At 45.5% G+C, this 24,140-nt stretch overlaps 1 protein-coding gene across 1 annotated transcript; it reads left to right on the top strand.

The window, feature by feature from the left end:
• Positions 1 to 17: 17 nt before the first annotated feature.
• Positions 18 to 19,591, top strand: RCC1L (RCC1 like). The gene is made up of 12 exons (XM_053995551.1): positions 18 to 286; positions 1,416 to 1,545; positions 3,954 to 4,082; positions 4,950 to 5,016; positions 6,064 to 6,115; positions 7,467 to 7,551; positions 8,571 to 8,752; positions 10,187 to 10,271; positions 11,314 to 11,487; positions 12,832 to 12,917; positions 14,349 to 14,399; positions 19,111 to 19,591. Exons 1-12 carry the CDS (start codon positions 20 to 22, stop codon positions 19,285 to 19,287), a joined length of 1,485 nt encoding a protein of 494 aa, XP_053851526.1. The 5' UTR covers positions 18 to 19; the 3' UTR covers positions 19,288 to 19,591.
• The last annotated feature ends 4,549 nt before the right edge of the window (positions 19,592 to 24,140 follow it).

Raw genomic sequence — 24,140 nt, 5'->3', positions numbered from 1 at the left:
CGGCGGCCTGAGGGCGGCCATGGCGGGGCTGGCGCGGCGCCTGCTCTGCAGGGGCTTGTGCGTGGCGGCGGGGCCGCCGAGCACCCGCCAGCTGCGGGAGGCCGAGGAGGCTGCCCCGGTGTTCCAGTACGCGGGGAAGGCGGCCAGGCGCAAGGACCGCGTGTTCGTGTGGGGCTTCACCTACTCGGGCGCCCTGGGCATCCCCAGCTTCGTGAAGCCGGACGCGGGCTGGAAGAAGCCGCGGCGCATCCAACCCACGCCGTACCGCCTGGAGACAGAGGAGAAGGTGGGCCCGGTGCGGCGGGGCCAGCGTGTCTCCCCCGGCCTCCGGAGCCTGGTCAGGCCTTAGCACAGCTGAGAACGGCGTTACTGGATCGGGCTTAAAGGCTTTGCCGTGATTCAGTGTTTTTTATCGATATAGTGGTATTGCTTGGGATGAGGACTGTTTTAAAAACTGCAGCAACGTAGAGTTTAGAAAAGATGTATTTGTAATTTTGTCAGAGGCATTAGAGAGCCAGGGTGTGAAGAGCATTTGCCAGGTAAAATGGGCCTCTTCCCGTGGCTCCGAGGCTGCTCCCACCTGACAAACGGGAAGCTTGTGTTGAAAATCGTGTTATTCTTTTGCCGACGTGTTTCACTCCTGCTCTGCTTTCGAGTGCAGAGGAAGTCAGAGCGTTCATAGAACATGTTGAGTTGGAAGGGACTCAGGATGACGGAGTCCAGCTCCTGGCCCTGTGCAGGACAGCCCAGCAGTCCCACCTGCACCTGAGAGAGTTGTCCGAACCCTCCGTGGGGCCGTGGCCATTCCCTGGTGAGCCTGTTCAGTGCCCGACCACCCTCTGGGGGCAGGACCTTCTCCTGAAATCCAATCTAAACCTCCCCCAGCACAGCTGCCCTCGGGTCCTGTCCCTGGTCCCAGAGCAGAGGTCGGGGCTGCAGACCCCAGTGAGATCTGATCTCGGTCTCCATTTCTCCAGGCCGAACAAACCAAGTGGCCACAGTTGCTCCTCATGTGACTTTTATGCTGGGTGCTTTTTTTGTCAAAAGGAGTAAAACATGTTATTCTGTTAATACCTCTGTCTTTTTTTTTTTTTTTTTTTTTTTAATCTGCCGGTGCAGGTCAGCAGACAGGTCTTTCTGTGGCGTTGAATGGGGCCAAGATAATGCAGAAATAAAGATGTATGCACACAAAACCAAAACTTTTAAGGCAGAATGGTTGGACCTGAGTTTTCACCACTGTGCTTATCACAGAAGACTGATAATTTTTGGAAGACCATACATGCCATGAATTTGGGCTGCATGTGAATGTAGCTTAATGAAGAATGAATGCTGATGAACAAGTAGCATGGAGTGAAACTTGCTTTTCTAAGCCACAATTTCTAACTGAAAGGTGTGGGTTTTGTCTGTCTTCAAAGATATCCTCTGCTGCCTGTGGTTATGGATTCACACTGCTGGCTTCTAATACCAGAGACATCACCAAAGTGTGGGGCATGGGGCTCAACAAGGATTCCCAGCTTGGATTCCAGAGAAGCAGAAGAGATCAAAGTAAGGATTTAAGTGTTTTAAAGACTTACAGGGTGACACTGCAGTATGCCTGTGGTACAGGAATCTTCATGTGTTTGGAGCTGTGAAAAACATCAGGAGCCTTTGATACAGTCTCAGGTTATGCTTTATTATTTTAAACAGATCTTTTTCTGAAATTTATCTGTGTTTTTGTGTGCTTTGTAATTGGTCAACATGTGCCTCTGTTCGGTACACTGCACTTAATTAGTTTCATCTGGATAGGAATGTTTATTCTGCAAAGTGTGATGTTGGTTAATCTGTGGCTTTGGATCTCTAGTTTGATAGTAGGCGCAGTGTAGTTAATCATTTTGGCAGGATGGTTTGCTCGCTTCTGTTGCCATTGCACTTAAAAACTAAAGTCCTTTAGTCCTCCTTCCCTCCCCAGTTAGAGTTTTTTTATATAGTCTGTGGGGCTTTTGTGAAGCTGTAGGGTTTATTTTAAAATTATTTTAATAGCAGGTTGCATTTTGAAGGAAAAACATGTTTTTCAGTCATTTTGTCTTAAACCAGACTCTCAAACTCATTTAAGAAGGCGATTTCTTTGCAGAACATTGCCACCTACCACCGAAGACAGGAAAGACACAAACCTTCCTGATAGAATGGCTGACTGCCTAGTCATTCCTTCATAAACAGTTGAGGAAAATCACAATAAAAGCAGTTTTTGTCATGATGTATAAGAGTGTAATCCATGAAGGTAGGGTATGTCTGATATGAGCAGAAGATTAAACTTGGTGGAGAAGCAAAAGAAAATTGCAGCATGTTGAGGTTTGCAATGGTGCTGCTTTGTGGAGCACACTGGGTAGTTCTGGAGGAGTGTGTACACACGGCAAGTGTGCACTTAAACAGCAGCTGCAAAATGCAGGGGCTGCAGAAGCTTCTGCTCACTTCTGCTTTTAAAGGTTTCAGCTTTTGCTGGGTCTTATGTACATGCTGATGTCTTAGGAGTGTCTTGCAGTTACCTTTTTTTTCATCTGACCTGGAAATTATTTTTGTCAGAGAATCCAGAAGTAGGTTAAAGAGTTTTGCAGATCAAGCCCTGCTAAGTAAGAGAGTGTGTTTGGTAAGATCGGTTGAAAATGTGGTGAAGATCAGTGGGATTGCTACTGCTCCATGTTTAATATACCCCCAGACAAGTTTTCCTTTGGGATGTGTTGCTCGTTGCTGTTTTACAGACTGACTTTGGTGCCTGCTCCTTCCAACACTGCATTGCTGTAGATGCGTCATTTCCAAGGGAGCCCCAGAGGGACCCTACAGAGACCAGAGACCCCAGATTTGCAGCCTTCTGACTTTTAGATGGTTGCATCTACACTACTAATATTTCACACTCACCCCCCTGTTCCTTATCCACCTCATTGTCTCTTTTCTCCAAATCCCCTCAGCGTCAGTGATGGTTACTACATATCCCAGTAGGATGTGTATTTCTGCTGGAGGGAGCAGAGAGAGGAAAAGGTTATTTTGCTTGGTGACTTCCAGGTGTTTCTAGACAGAGAGTTGGTTTCTTTAAGTTCCTGCTTTATTGCATGGCAGATGCTCACCATTGGCAAGCTGCCTGTTGTGCTGCCTGTCCTCATGCTGGTTGTTGTTGGGGTTTTTTTTAGTTTTTATTTTTATTGAAGGCAGTGAGAACCAGTAAAGCACTGCTGCCTGTATGCAATATTGCTTTGGGTCCTCTGGGATTTGATTTCACTTATTACAGTAACTTTGATATCAAGGCTTTTTATCTCCTCTTGACTTTTCCCCTAGTATTGATTTATGGTTTGTTGTTCTTCCCCCCCACCCCAGTTGACTGTAACTGATTCTGTGTTCTTCAAGTTGCTAAATCTTTTTAAAGTACAGCATGTCATTTTTCATAAACGTTAGATGTCTTATTCCGTATGGACCTAGCCTAGCTAGTCTTTCTTGCATTCCTTATTTCTAAAAGTGCCTGTAATCTACTTTTCTTTAAGATTTTTTTGTTTACCTTTCCTGCTACATTTTTGTGATTGTTTCTCTTGTACCTTGTTTGCAATATCCCCAGTTGCCCAGAACGTTTGTGTGTGATATTAAGCTCCAGTAAAGCAGCTGTATTCACCGAAGTGGTTGAACATGTGAGTGAAAGCCTCAGTTTCACAATTCTGCCACCTGAAGCCTTAATAACATTCACCCTCTAGTTATGGTGGACTTTTGTTTAGGCAGTGATTGACTTCAGCTATTTCCATAGCTTTTACCTTCTTCTTCTCTCTGTGATAAATCCCTGTCAGCCTCTTTGGTTAGTGTCTTGGCTTTCTAAAATGTATCTGCTTCTATAAGAAAGCAGAAGTGAGTGTGTGAATGCACAACAAGATCAGCAAATATATGTTGAATTTACTTTGTGGAAGCTACTGACTTAAAATTGTTCTCTTTTCCTTAAGCTAAGGGCTATGAATATGTCTTGGAACCATCTCCAATTCCATTACCACTGGAGAAACCACAGCAAACTCGAGTCTTGCAAGTGTCCTGTGGGAGAGCCCATTCCCTGGTCCTGACAGATAGTGAAGGAGGTACAGTGCAGTGTTGCTTGTGCTAGTGATGTCTATGGGTGCCTGGCTATGCTTTTACTAAAAGCTTGAAAAAAATTGTCTTTTGTCCTCTAGAGCTATTTCCCAGCTGGGCTGTTTGCACTGTAAATGGGATGCAGGCAGCTGTTGGCCTTTGTGGGAGGGAATTCTGTGAGCTTCACAGCTTCTGCGAGGGAATGCTGTGAGCTTCACTTGGCTCAAGTTGTAAATGTGTTGGGAGCTTTTTACTACAAGTTTTGTTTCTCTAGCCCCAGGCCTGGCTGAGTGCAGCCTGTTTGTCTTGTTCACTCAGATGTGTTTTTGAATGCAGGTTTGGGTGACTATGCCAGTACTCCTATGTTACTTCCCCTTTAAGCCCCTGAGTGACATGTTTATAAAAGAAATTAATTAATTAGTAGTCCTTTATAGAGAAGATTCTGTTTGTGAATTGTCTCTCCACATCTCTGGGAACTCTGGTGCAGTGGCTTCAGTGTTGCATCAAGTGATCCAGTGCAGCTTCTTAGTGGGTGAGCTGGTTGGTTCATTGATTCCCACTCCTGTGGGAATGCTGATCTGTTTTTGAGTCTTTTTGACAGTGGCAGGATGAACTAGGCAATTCCCCACTGTGACAGACAGTGGGCTCCAGCCACTGCTGCTGTGCCTACAACAATACTGCCAGGTGTTGCTGGTGAAAATGGATTCAGTCACTTTCATTCAAGTGGACTTTGAAAAAAGCTTATGCCAATTTTTACATTGCTGTGCTCTACCTTTCAGACTTAGAACTGCCTGAAAATATTTTGAGGACCTGAAAAGAGGCTTTCAGGGGATTGGGCAGTAATAAAACTAGTGTGTTTTATAATTGTTTTTCAGTTTTCACAATGGGAAACAATTCTTATGGACAGTGTGGCCGGAAGGTTGTTGAAGATGAAATTTACAGGTGAGAATTCAAAGATCCTGAACTTTCTTATTGTTGGAAACATAATTACATTAAAACAACCCAGTGGAAAAGGTCTAGTAGTATAAGCATTCCATTTAAGATTAAGGAGTCTGAGAACTGAGGCTTTTGTGCTGCAGGTGTCATACAAGCAGCCTTTGAACCCAGGCTTGGGCACTAGCACTCTGCTGACAACATTCACAAGAGACAAAAGAATGTCAGCATGGGACAGTTCTTGCAGGACATAGTGGGAGAACCCAGCCTTCATAAATTGCTTGAGGTAATTGGTGTTAGTAGTTGGGCTTTCTCCCTTTAGCTGCTCAGAGTACATGTCCTGTTCCTGAGGATGTTAGAAGTGCCATTTAATTATGAAAGAGGCATCCTCTTCTTAAGTCTCTGCTGTAACTGCCTCTGAGTCTGTAATGCTTTTCCTTAATTGGGTTTTTTGTGAGTCTCACCAAAGCATAGGCTAAAAGTGCTCTGTATGATAGAGTAAGTGAATAGTGGGAATATGTTGAGTTTCTGATTCATAGTAGGACCAAAAATTGCTCTCTGCTCCACAACACATGGTCTGTAAAGTTTGAGAAAATAGCTGTAGTTAGGTAGCTTTTGTTAGTCTTGATACTGGAAGTCAGTCATTGGATTGTTGATAATCCTTGTGAAAAAATGACAGGGATGTTAGCACTACAATGTGCTCTGGGATATCTGGTTTATTTCTAGCTAAGTGTAGTGTTTATATGGGTACTGCAGTATTATGTCGTGTGTCTGCTCATTCTAGACTAGGGACTGACTTTGAGGGTTGCCCCTACCCACAGTCACAAGAGCTTATATTGAAAAAATGACAGTTCTTAACTTCTTAAATAAGAGAATATAGAATGATGTTCCTTCTTCGTGCAGGTATTTTGCAGTGAAACTACATGCAAACAAATTTCTCTACTTGTGGTAATAAAATGGCTTTCAGTAGAGGCAGGTTTACCTTTGTGTTTTTTTGCAGTCTTCTGAAATCCTCTGTGTTGCCTTTTCTCTTCTTGGTGGTTATTTGGTGTCCAGTGGAAGCCATGTCATTCATCAGCTGAAGGAATTTGACAGCAGAGTTGTCCAGGTGAGAGGATCATCTGAGCTCACTCCTGAAGATGAATTGGGAACCAGCTGAACAGCCAGGCTCAGAGTGTTCCCTCAGCAGATAGCAGATGACATAAACTCTGAGGAGTGACTGATAAACCAGAGGGTGGTGCTGCCATCCAGAGGCTGGAGAAATAGGCCTGTGTGAACTTCATCAGCAGTGGAAATGGCCAAGTCCTGTTGCTGGTGAAGAACAATTTCAGACACCACCATGGGCTAGGGGTGACTGTCTGGGAGGCAGCTGTGTGGACAAGGCCCTAGGGTACACCAGGTTGACCATGACCCAGCAATGTGCCTTGCTGTAGAGGAGGCTAATGATATCCTTGGCTGCATTAGGGAGGAGTGTTACCTGCATGTCAAGGAGATGATTCCTCTTTTCTACTCAGCCACACTCAGTACTGTGTCTGTTTCTGGGCTCTCCACTCCACTACTCTCTTCCTGTTGTGATTTCTTGTTCCCTTTTGTCACTTCTATATTGCTTAGGAGTTTAAATTTTGTCTTTGCCTTTTCAGAAATGAGCTGTGAAACCATGCACTTAGAGTAGCCAGCTCTAGGTCAGGTTCCTAGGAGAGCAAGGGACTGCAGGGCAGCAGAAACACTTGCATGTACACCTGCATGTACACCCACTTGATGAGACTGTGCTGTGGTTCAGCCTAAAACTGTTTTGAATTAGGCGTGCAAAACTTCTGCTTGGACTTTTCATGGTTTTAATTTTTTGGGGGATTGAATACTTGGTACCTGTTTGTACTTTGATAATAGCAGTTATGTACTTAATATTGATAGTCACTCTTCACTTGCTGATTAAATCCCTTTAATCTTTGTTTAATTTTTAATGTCTGCTTTTGAATGGCTTTTTCCTTGGCTTTAATTTGTGCCAAGCCTGTGGCAGACATGATGGCTAGTTCAACATAAATATAGATTTGAGAACAGCTGTGTGCCTAGAGTGCTTACATGGCAAAGAATCCATAGCAGTTTGTAGCTGGCATCAAGAATCATGTGGTTAGCATCCTGTGAAGGGGGAGCTCTTATTTACTCTTTGCTGCTTTTATTGTGTGATACTGCTGAATCGAGCTTTCTTTCCTTGTTTTGGATCTTAGAACAATTTAACTGCAGCATCACTTTCCATAAAGAAAATTCTGCTGTTTTCTGTGTTGTATCTTGTGGTTCTTGGCCATCCCTTTCTTGAGAGCCATGTGATAAGAAGAAAAAGGTCAAAATGTGAACTGATGGACATCACAGAGGTTCATTGCTCAATTTGTCTGTCACTAATGCTTCACTAAATCAAGTCTGAGCATGTAACCTTTCCTGACTGACTTCTTGTTTGTGTGCAGGTTGTGTGTGGGCAGGACCACAGTCTGTTTAGAACCAAGAAAGGTACAGTCTATGCATGTGGATGGGGAGCTGATGGACAAACAGGTAGGTACATCTTGCTTTTGAGGGGATTGATGAAAATAGCAAGCCGTGATAATTGAGAAATTGTAATGTGTATTTGTCATGCATGTGTGGACAGAAAGGGGCTGCTAATGTTTTCAGTTGTGTGTAGATGTTTTCAGTACTCTTGTGTGACCAAACTGAGACAATCCAGTTCATTTTTTGAGGACCTGTAGGATGCCGCCCTGGCAATCCAAGCATGCAGTCTGAGGAGAGTGTATCTGCTGTTTAAAGATTCTGGGGGAGATGTGGAAGTGACTCAGGCATCTTTGCTCTTCAGTTTGGTGGTGGCTTTGCCTTCCTGATTCTTGTTTTGGGGTCTGTTCTGTTCTTTTGAACTGACAAACACCTTGGTAGTAGTTGCATGTTTTAATTTGGGATCCTTGGGCAGGCCCTTTTTGTGGTGGCTTTTGCTGCAGAGAACTTCCTCCTCACAGTCATTCCTATTGTTTATTTGTTTTGCTGCTCCCAAAGCGGAGTTCTTCCTGTGATTCTTTTGTGCCAATATAGTGTAACCCAGCTGTCATCTATATTCTGGTCTCTTTTCCAGGCATCATTTTGTCATGTAAAGTGTTTGCTTCCCAGCCTCTTTTGCCATTTCCCCTGCTGTTGTCTAATTGATTGCAGTGTGCTGTCACTCATGGCTCTCCTTGCAGAAGACAGGATGCAGCCAGTTTGTAAAACTTCATCCTTGTTGGGATATCTGCCTGGCTTGGTTATTGTTCTTCAAACACTTTGGTCCATGCAGACAAGAGATATGAGACTCTTCAGGGTGTGATTGTATAAAGTTGTTGTGTACTCCAGAGAGGTGGCTTTGGCTAGTAGAAGTGGTGTTTGTGGCTGCTTGTCTGTTGCAGCTGGTGGACAGTAAGCATTATGGACAGAAAGATTTATTTCAGAGGACAGGTGATTTTGTTATAGCGTGACAAAAATGGTTCCTATGCTGGCATTAAAAAATTGCATCTGGAAAAAAATTCTTCATAATCTACTTTTTTCCCTTTCAGGTCTTGGACACTATAACATCACCAGTGTTCCTACTAAGCTGCATGGTGACATTGCTGGAGTAAACATTATCCAGGTCTCTTCCTATGGGGACTGTTGTCTGGCAGTTTCAGATGAAGGAGATGTCTTTGGTTGGGGAAATTCAGAATACTTGCAGTTGGCTTCTGTCACAGAAACCACACAGGTCAGTTGACCTGAGGGTGTGTTTTTATGTGTTTCAGTTGAGCTGCTGGGCACAGAGTTAAAAATTACATGTTTCTCCCTGTTCTTGGTTCTTTTGGCAGCAGATGCAAACACCACTAGCAGGCTGCTTTTACATAAGCTTACAAAGCCAACCTGTCTGACATGTTTATGTAGCTTTAGGGGGGCAGTATGTTTCCCCACTTTTATAGGCAGAAGTTTGTGTCACCTCACCCCATTTTATTAGTCTAAGAACTCCATATTTTTCTTTCTCCAACCAACGGATTTTGCACCAAATTGAGACCAGCTCAAGTGCTTTTGCTCATTTCAGGACAGGAATTACTTTTTTGGCTGGCTGATCTAGGATTTCAGGTGATACTACTTTGAGCATAGTGCTGATCTGGATGGCCCTTGGAAGTTCCTTCCAGTCAGCCTTGTGCACTGGTGAATTTTTCATGGACATCCTTAGTGGGTTTATAACTGAGTCCTAAACAAATTCCAGTGTCTCACAGATGAAAGGTTTTTTTGAGCAAACTTACATGGGGCATTGGTAGGGTGCTGTCTTTACACTAGGCATTGTACTGCTGGGGTCATTAGGCTGTTGGTCTCATGTTACAGGTACTTTAGAAAATGAAGTCAAGAAATTAATCAATACTCAAGCTACTCTTGGCAGAAAGCTAAGAGCAGACAATTGTATTAGAATAGCTTTAGGAAAATTTTAGAAAGCTTTGTTTCCTGTCCTTCTCCTGGTGTAACCTTAATGTAGGGCTAAATGCTGAGACCCGTAAGGCCTGAGGACAATGATCAGATTGTGCAGTGTAGCAGTTTTCCTTGCTGGGTGTGTGATGGAGGTGTGTGGCATCTGAAATGGATGAGTGGCACATTTGCCAAAAATGAGAGTCTGAGCTAAAATATAGATGCAGTCCAAAGTGTAGAATGACAGAGCTATGAAATCGAAGATTACTCTTTACATATGTCAAGCTGTGTATGTATCTTGTGTTGGGCTGTACCAAATAAGTGTGATTTTCTTTAAGTAATTTTTCCCTAGTATGTTCAAAAACACCACTGCAGACTGAATTTTAGTGATCTAATCCAGTGTGAAGACTTGAAGACATGCTCACCTATTGACCTCCCCATTGTGTCTGACTTTAAAAGCCAGGGATAAGAAGCAGTTATTAGTCATTCTCAGCCTTGTTGCCATGCATTTAAGCTTTCTAGTAGGTAACTTTTTCCACCTTGTCCTGACCTTAATGAATTTCCTGTAGATTTTTTTTTAAATTTTGGGACTTCCACTCATTTTATTATTCAGACAATAAAGGTTGTATCAGGAATCCAGTGTATGTAAGCTCTAACCAGAACTAGAGAGTTAAACAAGTTAAAATATATGTCTAGTTTGCAGTTTACCTTGTCTCTAACAACTCTTCTGCAATCTGTTCAGGTGAATGTTCCCAGGCATTTGCCATTCAAGATTGGGAAGGTAAAGGAGGCTGCCTGTGGAGGGACTGGCAATGTTGTGCTAACAGGTGAGTTCACTTCTAGAATCATTCACTTTGGTGCAAGGCCACACAGTAGGTGGACTGTGACATTATGAAATAAGTATCTTGTTTTCTGGGAACTGGGAAATACTGTATGTTATGAGGAAAAAGCTGGGAGACTGAGAAATGTGATTTAAGAATGTACTAGAGAAGTTGCTTTCACTAGTGCAGAGCATTGCTGCAGTGTGTGCTGTTGTGAGTGCTCTGCAGATTAGAGCAAGGGCATGGCAGCTGTTTGCTCTTCTGGTCTCTTTTGCTGCCCATATTGAGTATGGCCTATAATGAGTATGGATATAGGGAGGAAGTAAGGCAACACTTGAGAGAAAGTAGAGCCCTTCAGACTCTAAATGAATCTGACATGTTTATAAATAATGAACTAGGATGGAAAGCACTGAGAACAGTGGAACTGTGCAGCAGATCCTTAGGTGGCTGTTCTTTGGACTGACAGTGTCTGGGGAGCATAGCTGGAGGGTTGCTGCATGAAGGAATGAGGGAGGGGGTTGTATTACTTTCTTGAAGGATTATCTCCATGAAGATGCTGGTATTTATAACGGGGGTATTGTGATGACCAGAGCTTCTAATATGAAGGGACCAGAGCTAACTGACATAGAAACTTATTCTTTCTTATGCTGTGCAACTGTTGCCTTTCCCAGGCACCCAGCTTAAGGCAGAGTGCCAGGCAGAGTGACATCCAATTGCTGGTTTGTGCATGCATCAAAGACGAAAGCCATGATAATCAACTCTCAGCCTCTGTCCCATCAGTCAGTAGTATTTTATCCAGCTCACTCTTGTGTTGGTATTATTTCCCCACGAAAGTTCTGCCTAGGGGGCTTGATTTGCTTGCCTAGCTTAGGAAAAGATTGAGGCATTTAGAGGGGAATGCATTATTTGCAGATTTTAAATAATCAGAAAGTGTTAGACTGAGCTGGAAGAAAGGAAAATATCCCCTTGGTTCTAATTAACTCTTGGTTGTGGCATGAATTTCACAAGCACAGACTTTCTTACAGAATGTGTTCTTACTGTAATACAGAAGAAGGAAATGTTTTTGTCTGGGGATATGGAATTCTTGGGAAAGGACCAAACCTAATAGAGACAGCAGTGCCAGAGATGATCCCACCCAGCCTTTTTGGCTGGTCAGACTTCAGTCCAGACACCCGTGTTGCTCATGTTCGCTGTGGACTCAGCCAGTTTGCAGCACTTACAAGTAAGTTTCTCATCCTGCTGTCATGGAGAGGTCATGTTGCTGTGTTATTGGCAGAAGAGAAAAAAAGCAAAAAAAAAAAAAAACAAACCAAAAATCAAAACCAAAGCAAATCTGAAACAAAAAAAACCCTACACCCCAAAAAATGTACCCATCTTTCTTGAAACTGAAGGCACACTGGAATGCAGCAGCAGGGAGCCAGACAGCACATTTACAGGTGTCAGCATGGTTCCTGGCATATGTTTTGTGCTAACTTATGCTTTAATTAAGAAAATGTTATTTGTCTTTACACAAAAAACTTTTCTCATACATAAAATCCAGAAGATTTTTTCATTTCCCTGTATAGAATGAGTCAGTCTGCTGCACTTTAGCAGTTTAGAAAATTAATGTGATAAATGAACGAACTAAAACTGATTCTAAATGAAGCTAGATATCAGTTTCTTGGCATTTCTGGCCAACTGAGTTAGCAGCCTGAGGTGGGCAGACCCAAGCATTTAATATGCAAAGGTTATGATACTGTGCTCTGTGCACCCTGTGTGGATTCTCAGCCTTCGAAGGGTTTGAAATTTGAAAGGCATTTAACATCAGGCAGCAGTTTCAGAGATCCAGCTGGCAGCAGGAAAAAATGCGAGGGCTGAGTCCTTTGGGACAAGCAGTATGTGTGACACTGTCAGTTTGGTTGCAGGGTGCTTGTAAGTGGGCTCCCCTTGGTATTCAGAAAGAGTTAGAAACAGTGTTCTGGTTAAATTGTTAATCATACATAAAAATTATATTGTGTTTTGGTTGTTTCAGCTGTGGAGCTGATCCAGACATGTCTGAGATCTGTGTGTTTTCCTGAGGAGCTCAAAACTCTTCAACTCTGTTGAACACAAATTTTTGCCTTTCCCTAGCTGTCATTAGAAGGTCACTTCTTTCAGACAGTCGAATAAGCAATCTCCAGGTGATGGCTTGGGAGAGATCTCACTGCCTTGCTTACTGGATTTACTGTGGTGATAGCTGATACAGATAACTGCAGTTGTCTAACTTCAGCACAAATTATTCACTGCACAAATGATTCCCTGGAATTTCTGCTGCTGCACTCTTCCTTGAAATAAAATTCTGAAGCATGTGGTGTAAGAGGGGGAAAGACTTGTGCACAGAACTTGTTTCTTGTACTGCTCATTAGGCATAATTTTCTCCAAACACAAGTAAATTTATTGTACATCAAAGTAAATCTGGTAGCTGTCATACTGCTTGTATAACCCTGTATACTTCCAGAAACACTGTAGCCACATTTGCCAGCATCATAAATAGAATTCTTCCTTTTTAATGACTCTGTTCTTTTCTATTTTTTTTTCTCCTGTGTAGACAGAGGAGAACTGTTTGTGTGGGGGAAGAATCTAAGAGGGTGCCTGGGAACTGGAAGAATGGAAGACCAGTATTTCCCATGGAGAGTAAGGATGGTGGTATTAAGGCCAAGAGTATATTCTTTGGCTAGTTTTTTTTTTTTTATCCTGAGGGCAAGGATTATCATTTGCTGTGTGGTTTTGTTGAGTAATTCTGAAAGGAGTGGAAGGCTAAGATGACTGTAGAAGTGCTTTGTTTTCCAGAGGTCCTTGTGGAGCCTGGGAATGGAGGTATTCAGTAAACATTTTAGTCTGCTATGCCAGTAATGATTTTGAATCCTGAAACAGCATCTGGTGCTGTTCCACCACATCTGAACAGTTTTCATATTTCTGTCCACAAGATCTGCTTGCTACCCTTCCTGCCTCTTCCTTCCCCTTCTAACCTGCTCTTCCATCTGTATGTGCTGCAAAGAAAACTGTCAGTATTGGTCTTCTGTCCAAATCATTGCTCACCTCAATTAGGTGAACATTTTGGTTTGTAGTGGCTACAGGTCCACACAGTGGTGGGCTTCCTTCCCATCTGTGGTGGTGGGTCAGTGACTGACTGTCAGGTTATCCAGGAGGTCCTTACTCAGCTATGTTCATAGCTGTCTCACAGTGCTTCCAGTTCCACTGCTTCCTCCCAGATGGCTCTGAGAGCCAGACTCAGTGGATGTAGAAGTGTCTTTGGTTCTGGAGTTCAGCATTGAGCCTAACAGATGCTCCTGGTCTCCATGAAGGCCAAGTAGGAGATGAGGGAGGCAGTCAGTTGGACCACCCTGAAGTCCCTGTCTGTCTGAACTTGCAGTAAATGTGTTTCTGTAGTATTCTTTCTTCTTTGTTTAAAAATGAACAAAACCAGACAGCTCTGGAACATTTGCCTAAAATCACACTGCTGTGGCTGGGTGGAATTTCTGAATTCATTTCCCCAGATGTGGGCAGTGGGGGTTATGCTCTTTCAGACAGCCAGCTCCTTTCTGACAGTACTGTGGCAATGTGCCAGGATCCTTGTCTGTGACCTCCTGCCCTGGAACTAGCTGCTGTCCTCTCTCTTGGCTCTGAGGAAAAACTTGGCTTTTTTAGATTCTGCTTTCCTCAAGTTTGAAGTCAGTTTTAACTGAATAAGCTTCAGGAGTGGGGAGCTGGTCTCTCAGCATCAAAGCACAAACTGCCTTAGGCTGAGTTGAGCCTTTGCCTTGTTCCAGTTCTTGCTGATGAAAGAAGAGGCAAATCCCTGTGGTGCTTGGGCAGATCCTCTTCCTTATGTCTTCCAAAGCTGTATGTGCTTCTGTGAAGGAAAGAGAGGAGTATTTCACAGCTCAGTGCACAAGCCTGCTTGGTGCTGAATCTTGCTCTTTCTGTGTTTTCTAGTTGGCACTTGCATTGGTACAAATCCCTGTGAAACTAGTGGCATGTTGAGTGGAAGGAGGATGAGAAATAGGAACTACCAGGTGTGAAGCATGAACTTGATAATAACGCACTCTCCCGTGTTTCATGCAGGTGACTGTACCCGGTGAGGTGGTGGATGTGGCCTGTGGAGTTGATCATATGGTAAGCATGGTGAGGTCTTTTACCTAAGGATGCTGCTGGGTCTCAGCACTGTACCAGGGCGATGCAGGGACTTGGTGACAAGCTTCTTGGAAAGGAAAACTCATTTTATGAAACCAAGTGACTGTGAGCAGAGACAGCCATAGCAGTGTCTGTTATCATCCCTGCATCACTGGAATGCTCTGGCCTGGCTGCAGGAAGGAAGCACGTTCCCTGAGGAGTGTGGAAATGCAAGAAGTGCTCTGGCTCCTTTGTGATGAGCTCCCAGAGGATCTGAGGCCCAGCCCCAGGCTGGTGAGCCCCTCTGTGCCTGAAGATGAAGAGCATCTCCCTTAAGGAAGACTGGCATGGGATGAAATCTACAGCACAGGACAATGATATATGGAAATTTCCTGTCACCAGCTCTAGAGTGTCAGCGTTGGGCAGAGCCAAACTATTTCTCAAGGGAAAAGTTGTGTGTTTTTAATTACTGTTATGTGGAAGAGTGGTCATGCTAGGTCTTGAAGCCCAGCACAGCTGTCCTGCATGGCCACCCTCAGCTGCACTGTGCCCAGGCTGTTGTCCTGTGCAGAAACTGGATGCACAGCCCTTGCCTGGTGGCAGTGATGTGTCTCTGGGCTGCTGATGGCTTTCTGTGTTAGTGCTAAAGACTGAACACCAAAGGAACACATTCAAAGAGTGAGAACCTGTTTGCAGGGGTAAGTACTATTAAAAAAGACAGCAGGCTCTCTGTGCTGCAGGAGGACAGATGGATGGTGACAGAAGCCAATCTAGCTTATTGAGGGAAGCTGGAAACAAAGCTCTGCAAAATCAGTGCTCAGGCATGGATGTGAGCAGTGCTCACTGCCCCTCAGGTACCTTTGTCTCCTTGTGCTGATCACACATCACTGCCTTTGATTTTTTTTTTTTTTTTTGATTCCCTACACCCTTTCTGTTTTCAGAGGTATGGCTCTCAGTTGCAATTAGCTGGGGATTTCAGGATTGCCTAGCAGGGGAAGAGTCTTAATGGGTAAGAGGCAGAACTTCATTCCTTGGTACCTTCTTGGAGTAAGCTGATAGAGATGGGATGCAGTAGCTCTGTCTGTAGCAGGCACTTACCCAGTCTCACGCCCAAGTGTGGGAATCTTGTCTCCTGTGAAACACTCCAAACATCAGGCAGAGTTGTGTCTTTTCTCTCTGTGTGGGATACTTCTAGTGTGCAAACTACTTTGGTGGAATCCAAGCTAGTAGGTTTTCAATAAAGTGATTATAAAATCTTTATCAGTAGTAATAGGAATATTCTTGAGCATGATCTGTTCATGCATTGGTTGGATCTGCTTTGAACTGCAGCATTTTGGTTCACAGTTCCATGACAGGAAAGCACTTCTGTCAGCTGAGCCAGCTCCAATACCTGCAGGACTGATAGTGTTGTAGTCAGGCATTGCATCCATGGCCCCATGGGACACCACCATGTTGGCTTCCTTAGATTAAATTCTGTACCAAAACTTAATGTGTAAACTTTACCTTGATTAAATAGGTTCTGAAGGGTTTGCATAAAATATTGGAAAGGTGAACCAAAGTACACGGAAATGGAGACACCTCTCTTGAGTTGTTGAGGTTCCTGTGTTAACAGGTATTGCTGGGTGGGTGAGGCAGAACAGAAAGCTGCTATGAAACTGGCAGACTTCACTACTCTGAACTCCCATTTGGTTGGCTTTAATTTACACCTGATTCTACATGCAGCTTGGGCACCTTGCAGTGCCCAAGCCTGTCTTGTTGGCCTCATGGGGGTAGGTTTGCCCTTTCAACTTGAGGAGGCTTATTAAACCATGGAAAACACGTACAAAAACTGGTGAGAAAGGTGTTACAAACAATTCTCTTCATGGATGTTGCTGTTGAGGTGGGCTGGTTAGTGCTGGGCTCTCAGCTGCTCTCATTCCCAGCTGTTTCCCAATGCACCTTGGGGCTGGGCCTTCTGAAGAGCTGGGTTGAGTCCTTGTGTTGCATTCTTGCTGTACAATAAATTGCAAATTCTTTGTGGTAATGAGATGCCAGTGAGGTCTTCAGCCCTCAGTAGGAGTGTTGTATGGCTTAATGCAGAGGGGGTGTTTGTGCCTTCATTACAGTGGTTGTGGGCATTCTCAGACATGTTGCTTGTGGGAACAAGGTTAGTGGCAGTGAGGGCAGTCTGGCAAGCACCAGCACTTATCCATGGTTTGCTTACAGTGCTTACAGTTTGCTTACAGTGTGGGGGGAGCATTTTGACTTTAGCCAGGTGCCCCCCAACCTGCTCTGTCATCCCTCCCCCATCAACAGGACAAGGAGAGAGAATCTGAAGGAAAACATGTGGCTTGGAACAAGAACAGGGGACCTGTTACCATCATGGGCACAGCAGACTCACGTTGGGGAGATTATTTTATTGCCAGTGAAGTAGAGCAGGAATGAGGAATTAGTATGTCTAAATAGAAGTCTAACAGTGCCTTTCCCACACATCTCCCTTCTTCCCAGGCTCAGCCCTGCTCCTGACTTTATTACTTCCTTCATCTCCTCTACTGACCTTTGTATTTACGTGGTTGTCTGTCACAGATTCTTTACTCCTTTCTTTTGGCTGCTGCTGTGCAGCAGTTTTTCTCCTTTCTAAAATACAGTTCTTTGAGAGCTGCTGTTGCTGATGGCTCAGTGTTAACTCAGAAAATGAAAATACCCTCTTCCTTGCCACACCCCCTTGTCTGTTGAAGGCAGATCCAACCTGTGTGGCTTATGCTTCTGCAGGATCAGGGCCACACAGGAGCCCAGCTGTGCTGGGGTAGCTTCAGGTCACTGCCATTGTGAACTGCAAAGCAACTTTGCATCATTTTGTCCTTCAGAGTATGGCAAAGTAGACAGCCCAAAATATACCAGCATCCCTAAATATACCTGCAGTGAGGGAGTGTATGGGCCAAGGATGCACGTGGGGAGCAGCTCAAATTAGAGCTAGAATAACCTACCTGATTTGGCATTGATTACACAAGTGATTTGCCCTCAGATCAGCACTGTGCTGGCGTGTTTGGCTTAAAATAGCCCAGAAGGGTTTCAGGATGGTCCCCTGGTGCAGAGCCCTGTGCAGGAACAGCTCCAGGCACTGCAGTGGCCCAGCAGGGTTGCCACAGTGGCCTAGGACTGCAGAGAGGATGGGGGAGAGATTCGGATCCAAGTATACCTGCACAAGCTCAGGCCTCCACACCCCACCATCCCAAGGGGTCCTGGCAATTCCCTGCTGGAGAGCTGAATCCAGCATGGCTCCTGGGCTGCCCTGCAGCCCCCACACAGCAAAGCTGGTCTCCTCTGTCAGCAGACTGCCCCACTGGGAATAAAACACATGAACACCTGTAAGACAAAGATTATCTTAGGCACTTGCTGTGTTACAACAGACTTTTCTCTAGAGGATCCTTCAAAAACTGATGAGTCAGAGAACTAATAATTAGCTTTTGGCATTCAAAATACTCTTGAAACAATATTCACTGTGCTTCATCATAACTCATAAAAATATATTTTTGTAACATTTTTTGCAAGGGACTGGAATCTTCCCCCATCTCCCTCCGGTGCCCCAGCACCTCCTGCTCAAAGGGGTGAGCCTGGGCAGGTGAGGTAAGAAAAACACTGATGGGGGAAGGCATCAGTGTCTTTGGGGTCTGGACACCAGTCCTCAGTCCTGTTACTTACCTTAAGATGCCATTTGCTTTTGTGGGCAGTTGCAGGCAGTGTTAAGATTGTGTGACAGTGTCTATGTTGATTTATTTGGGTTTTTGTTTTACTGGATTAAACCCTTGAGGCAATGCTCTGCATTAAGGCTGCATTCCATATTAACAATCCCTTAGTTAATTTCTTACATGAATGTTTTAACACTTTATCACGAGAGTAAACAATGGATTACACTACACTAAAAAGGAGATATTTTCTTGACTACAGTTTATACAGATGAGCTGCTTCCCTTTAAACATCCACTATAAATGGCTAAAACTGTAATAGGGTGATGTGTCTGATTTCACTGCTTTTCTTGTACACTTCACACAGGTTGTTCAGCTTTTTCTTGCAGACCATGTGACAATGGTGCTGTGCAACCACGCTGCTGACTGAGACTCAGGACCCACAGCGACTGCCCTAAAATAGTCCATGAGGAGGCTGAATTTGTTTCCCTGCTACTGCTGGGGTGCAGGGCTCTGGGGGTGTCCTGCCAGCATATCTGGGGGGGCTGCCCAGACTCCACAGAGTGCAAGGGCATCTTGCACTCTGCAGTGAGCAGGTAAAACTATATCTGGCAAATAACACTAGCAGCATCCCACTGACCTCTTATTTTAAAGGAAGAGGATAAGGCAGGTTTGGTGGCTTCCAGAAAACAGCTGGAGGATGGAGATGGTGGTGGGTTTCATCTGTAGGGGTACAGTACACCCAGAGACAGGATGTCTCCAGAGAGGACACCAGAGAGGCTCAGGGATGTCTGCTGGCCTTCATAAATTGTGTTTGTGTGAGTGAAACCCAACATGGCTGTAGGTGAAAGAAATGAGAGTTACATCTTGCAGACAATGCCACGCTCTGCTTTATTTTCATCAGTTTGATCAGTACAAAAGCAGACAGCATAAGTTTCACTTTTTATTCTTTATCGGTTTAATTACTTTACAAAGTACAAAATATACTGTCATTTATTTTGGAACATTCGGATTTTTTCTTTTTTTTCTGTTTTGTTTTTTTCATACAGTACATAAATCTCAGCTTTTCAGCACAAGACCAGCAAAGAAAAGCAGCTTGTGCACTTGCTGGGAAAGCAAAGCAGCCACTTCTCAGCGCCACACAATGTCCAGTGCATGATCCCAAGCTGCTGCCACCACTCCCCGTGCCTGGTGGTGTAACATCCCCCCTTGTGCAGAGGTCATGAAGGCAACTGATGTAGTCAGGCTCCCCTGTGCTTTGTACCCCCAAGCTTGCAGGAGCTGCCCACCCACACGTGCAGGGCCTGGCCCCACTGAGCCCATGGGCACTGCTCACATGGCAGGTGCAAGCAGCCTTTCCCTGGCTGCTGCCCAGAGCAGGAGGTGTACCAAAGGCCCCTGCATGGGCAGGATTCCCCCACCCTGTCTGTTTACATCAGATCTGGTAATTCAAAGGAAATAAATACACTTTTTTTTTCCCACCCTCCCCCATGAAGTCTGCATGGGATTTTTGAAAGGTGAGCAGGGAGGAGAGGCTGCAAGAGCTTGGGCTTCCCAGCCCCACTTCAGCCTGTTTTGTGTGTGTCTGAGGCCAGAAGTAGTATTTCACTTACAGAGCAAGATACATAAATGATACTTAAATAACTTATTAAATAAAGAAGTCTAAAGATTTGTGTTTCCTCCCCAGGCTGGGAAGCTTCTGCACCAGGAGCATCTCTGCTCTCTTGGCAGTTCTAGAAATTTGGGTTAGTGTTGTGTAGGTATCTGGAGAGAATCTGGGCTCCTTTGGAGTCCATACAAAGGGGAGAAGGAGATACATGCTCAGACTTGTTCAGGCCACTTGAGGCACTAATCAAGTGGCTCTGTGCTGACCCTGGTAACCAGCCCTGAACTGGAGCAGTGCAGTGGGGTTCTGACCCTCCCCTGTGTGACCCTGCAGCGTTGGTGGCTCGCTGCAGCTTAGCCCAGAGGAAACAAACCAAAAATCTGCCCTAAGCACCGATGAGGACAGCGAGGCTCCTCCTCCCTCTGTGCAGCTCTCCCTCAGAACTGACCCCGAGGTGCCCAAACAGCAGGAGCCAACCAGGCAGTGCTGTGCTGTGCAGCTGTGGCCAGACTCGTGGCAAGGTGGGGCTGCAGATGTTCCCTAGGCACTGGGCCACCAAGACCCAAATCCCAGCAGCAGTAGGAGCTGCTGGCATGGCTGGAGGGTGGGAGCAGGTGACCATGTCAAGCAAATTGAGGTGATCACCTGCCCTCTAATTGTAATGGAAACAAGGGGAGAATGGGTTATGTAAGGAGTTAACAGTAAGGGAATGAGACAGGCTCTTCCAAAGGCTGGAACAGAGCTTCTGAAGCTGCATCCTCCTATGAGTTACTGCCTGGCAGCCTCCTCTTCTGCCTGTCCAAGAGCCATGGTTGTCCTAGTGCTTGGGTCAGCAGGACAAGTGTCCCCTCTCTGTCACTGCCACCTCCAGCTGCTGCAGAGGCAGCGTGGAGGAGGATGCACTGGCAGAAAACGTGGCTGCCACTGTGCTAAAATGGAACACCCTGCTCCTCAATGTCTCACAAGCCCCAAAGTCAAGCCTGGAGCCCACACACAGGGGAGAGATAATGCCCAGCCACAGCCTGCAGGGACAGGGGACACAACCGTGCTGGCTGTGACACCATAGTCCTGGGCTGGAAAGAGGCACTACCCCGTGCATTTCCAGGCATTAACCTGGGCACTAATGGCACTTGGATGCAGCTCTCACACTATTAACAACCATTGGATTGGCAGGATTATTTTTAGCAGCAGTTGCAGGAGGATTTTGGTGAGAGACGAGGGCAGCCCTGGATCCAGCACAACCAGGAGAACCTAGAAGAGACTGCCCTGGGATGCTGATCTTCTGCCATGGTATCACTGGAGCAGTTTGCAATTGGAGAACAAATAAAAACCTCGAGGAAGGAAGCACTGGCACATGGGACTGGCAGGGATCTGGGTAGGTGGGGTTTGGGGGAGAATGAGGGCATGACTCATGTTTAATTCTATAATATAACTAAAAAAAATGGTTGAGGTCATTGAGCTGGACCAGACAGTTCCTAATGGGTGAAGGAGAAATGGGGTGCTCCTCCTCCTGCAGAGCCACCTTCTTTGTACTCTGAATCTCCTGCATCAGCACCAACTGGCTAACAGACAAAAACAGAGGTTTGCTCCCAGGAAGGAAATGTTAAAACTCAGGGATTTCTTCAAGAGTAGGCCTGGTTCAATAGCCTGTCTGTCCCTATATACTGCTGCGGGGGAACATCCATGCCCAGGGCTGAGCCCTGGTGGGAAGGGTCTTGCTCTCTGTGCAGGTTGGTCCTGCCTAGAGGCAATGTCCCACAGCTGTAAGAGCACCGCCAGCTTTTTAGGTAATTTCAGTGATCTCAAAAACTCAACCCCAATCCAAGGCTGGCATTAGAAATAACTGCAAGAAACAGCTACAACAAAGGCTGCAGATTTTTTTCTCTTTTACTCTATGTATAGGAACCCCTGGCTCCTTCTTTCAGTGTCCCACATGGGAAACACTCCTGCTTTTGCCGCTGGCCACAAATCCACAGAGGAGACTGCTGCTTTCCTTCAGCAGAAGGGAAATTCTCTTTGCATTCTCTTCCAGCTGATGGGAATGGCTCTGTGTGGGCAGCAGGGACACAGAGGATAAGGGAGCTCTGTTTCCTGGGGCTGTCTCTCCCCTGTGACCTGGCCCAGAGCAGCATCCTACTAGCCTGAGCCTGGGGCTGCTTCAGCCTTTCAGCTGGCAAATGGGGCTGGACTCCTCTTTTAGGGCCCAAAGGAGCAGTAATGCTCACAGCAGCCAACCTGCCAAGTGGGTGCTTCAAGCAGCATTCCCACAAGGACCAGGGAATTGGGTGCCTGTAAAATGGTTTTCAAGTAACAAACAAGCAAGTAGGAATCCTCAAGCTTATTACTGTAACTGCAGAAATCTGGTTTAAATCCTCAGGATGCTGAAATAGAAGCAGAAAGCCAGCCAGAGCAGGGGGACTCTAAACTGCAGCCTCCTATGGCATCTTCCCATAGGTGCTGTGCAACAGACACTGCCTCTGCCACAGCCACACAAGGAAGGAAGAAGCAGCCAGCCCCTGCAAAATTAAGGATGAAAGGAGCCCTGTTTGTGGCATAATCTTTTAGGGCTGGGAGGACCCCGGTAAAACCACTGGGTCTGCCTAGAGAGGGACATGGCACCTGGTCAGCTCTCCTGTTGTACAGGCAGAGGCAGAGCTGGACACGGGGAATGACATGCTCCTGCTCTGCTCTCAAACCTATTTCAAAATTTCAATCCTGCCTGATGCCTGATGGGCATCTCTGTCCACATCTGCTCCAAAATCCACCCACAGTTCATTTACAGATATTTGCAGAAAGCTAAAAATGGATGAAAACAAAACCCCAAGGGAGCCCAGGGCATTAAACAGCTGTTTTGCAACTGTCCTGCTCCACACAGCTGGGACAGTGCAGAGCTGGGCTGGCCGTGGCCATATTGGAGCTGTGCAGGCAGGGGAGGAGATGTGTGGCTGCCATCTGCCACTCCCTTCACCGTGGCCACGCAAAATTTGGGCACTCTCAGCTGGGAGGAGGTGCCAGGAGTTTGTGTTCCCTGTGGCCAGGCCCTCTGCAAACTCAGAGCATGCAGCAGCTCAGGTCATGGCTGCAAGAGAATTACAGAGCAGGGGGAAGCTATTCTGAATAGCTGATTACTATTAATAGCTGATTGCTATTCTGAATTCTATAACTGAATTCTGAATTCTGTTAATTCATCCCCAGGCTTTGAACCTGAAATGACCACCGCTGTCTAGAGAGACCAAGAAAGGATCTTGGCTTATGTATGTTCCAAAGAGGTACAGAACCCTAAAATTCATACCCTAAAAAGAGAATGTACTTTGACACATACTTCATCCATTTCCCCTTCATACAACAGGGGCTGTGCATTGCTCTGTGCTCACCAGAGCATCTGCAGAGGCCATTACTGCTGCATCCAGGATTTGCTGATCAGCATCCAGTGCACGTCTCACACTGCAGAACCCCTTTCTTTCCTTCACCTTTGCTAACTGGAGCTGATAGTTCAACCCAGCTGTGCTTCATAAGTATTAAATAAAGAAGGAGGCCAAAGACAGCAGAGTAACTCAAGATTATCTTCACAGTCAAGTGTTTCCCTTCCAGGGAGCCTGGGAAGGTCCCACAGCCTTGCTGGTTTCCACACCAGTTCAGTGCTGCCAGGATTCCTGAGGGATATTGCTGGCCCCTGACATATGGCAGGGTACAGATAGACAGACAGATGCACTCATGGGGACAAGGTATGGAAATCTGGAGGCAGGTTTGCACATTTCAGCCAATGTAAATACACCCCAGCACATGATACAATGTGTAAATACTATTTGGCAAAGGATTACTGGGTTTTACTCTCCTGCAGATAATAAAAGTTTAATCCAATCCAATGTTTGCAGGCAGGACTGGAACAGGTAAGTGAGATACCTTAAGCTGCTTACTGGAGATGTCCACAACAGTCAAAGCAACAGAGAGAGAAAAAATCCTCATCAGAAAATGACTTGTCCTTAATGGAATCTTGCTGGGGGACACTTTCTTTCAGGAATGAGCAGCAATGCTCAGCCTGAGGCCAAACAAAGAATTTCTCCCTTTTAATTAACAGAAAAAACCAATTATCCAGTGCTGATGGGAACACTAGTGCTCAGTGAACAGTGACTGTAGCAATGCAGGACCCAGCACCTCCAATTCATGTTGCTGACCTCAAAATTAAGGAGTTTGGACAACCTGGTGCTTTTGAACAGCTGTGTGGGTATATGGATGGGGAAAAGCACAAGGATGGGAGGAACCCCTCTAGCCACAGTACCCAATACCATCATTACATCAAAACACACAGTGATTCGTGGGAGCCTTCCCCAGCAGAGAAGCTGAGCACCAGGAGATATTCTATGTACTGGGGGTTTAGAGGGGTCACGCTGCCCACACTTGCTGGGATGGTGTGACTGGGACAAATGTATCCTCTGGGATACTGGGCTGAGCATGGAGGCTGGGCAGGGTGGG

Source organism: Vidua macroura, chromosome 20 (genome assembly GCF_024509145.1).
Source record: "Vidua macroura isolate BioBank_ID:100142 chromosome 20, ASM2450914v1, whole genome shotgun sequence".
NCBI classification, from domain to species: domain Eukaryota; kingdom Metazoa; phylum Chordata; class Aves; order Passeriformes; family Viduidae; genus Vidua; species Vidua macroura.
Note: the sequence above shows the minus strand (reverse complement) of the source record. Positions and strands in the feature narration are given on the sequence as shown.

What these genes read in the sequence shown, in the direction of transcription:
- RCC1L (XM_053995551.1), top strand. Translation starts at nt 20, where the DNA reads ATGGCGGGGCTGGCGCGGCGCCTGCTCTGCAGGGGCTTGTGCGTGGCG. An exon ending in CCAGTTTGCAGCACTTACAA is followed by an intron (nt 11,488 to 12,831) that starts GTAAGTTTCTCA and finishes TCTCCTGTGTAG; the next exon opens with ACAGAGGAGAACTGTTTGTG. An exon ending in CCTGTGGAGTTGATCATATG is followed by an intron (nt 14,400 to 19,110) that starts GTAAGCATGGTG and finishes TTTTTCATACAG; the next exon opens with TACATAAATCTCAGCTTTTC.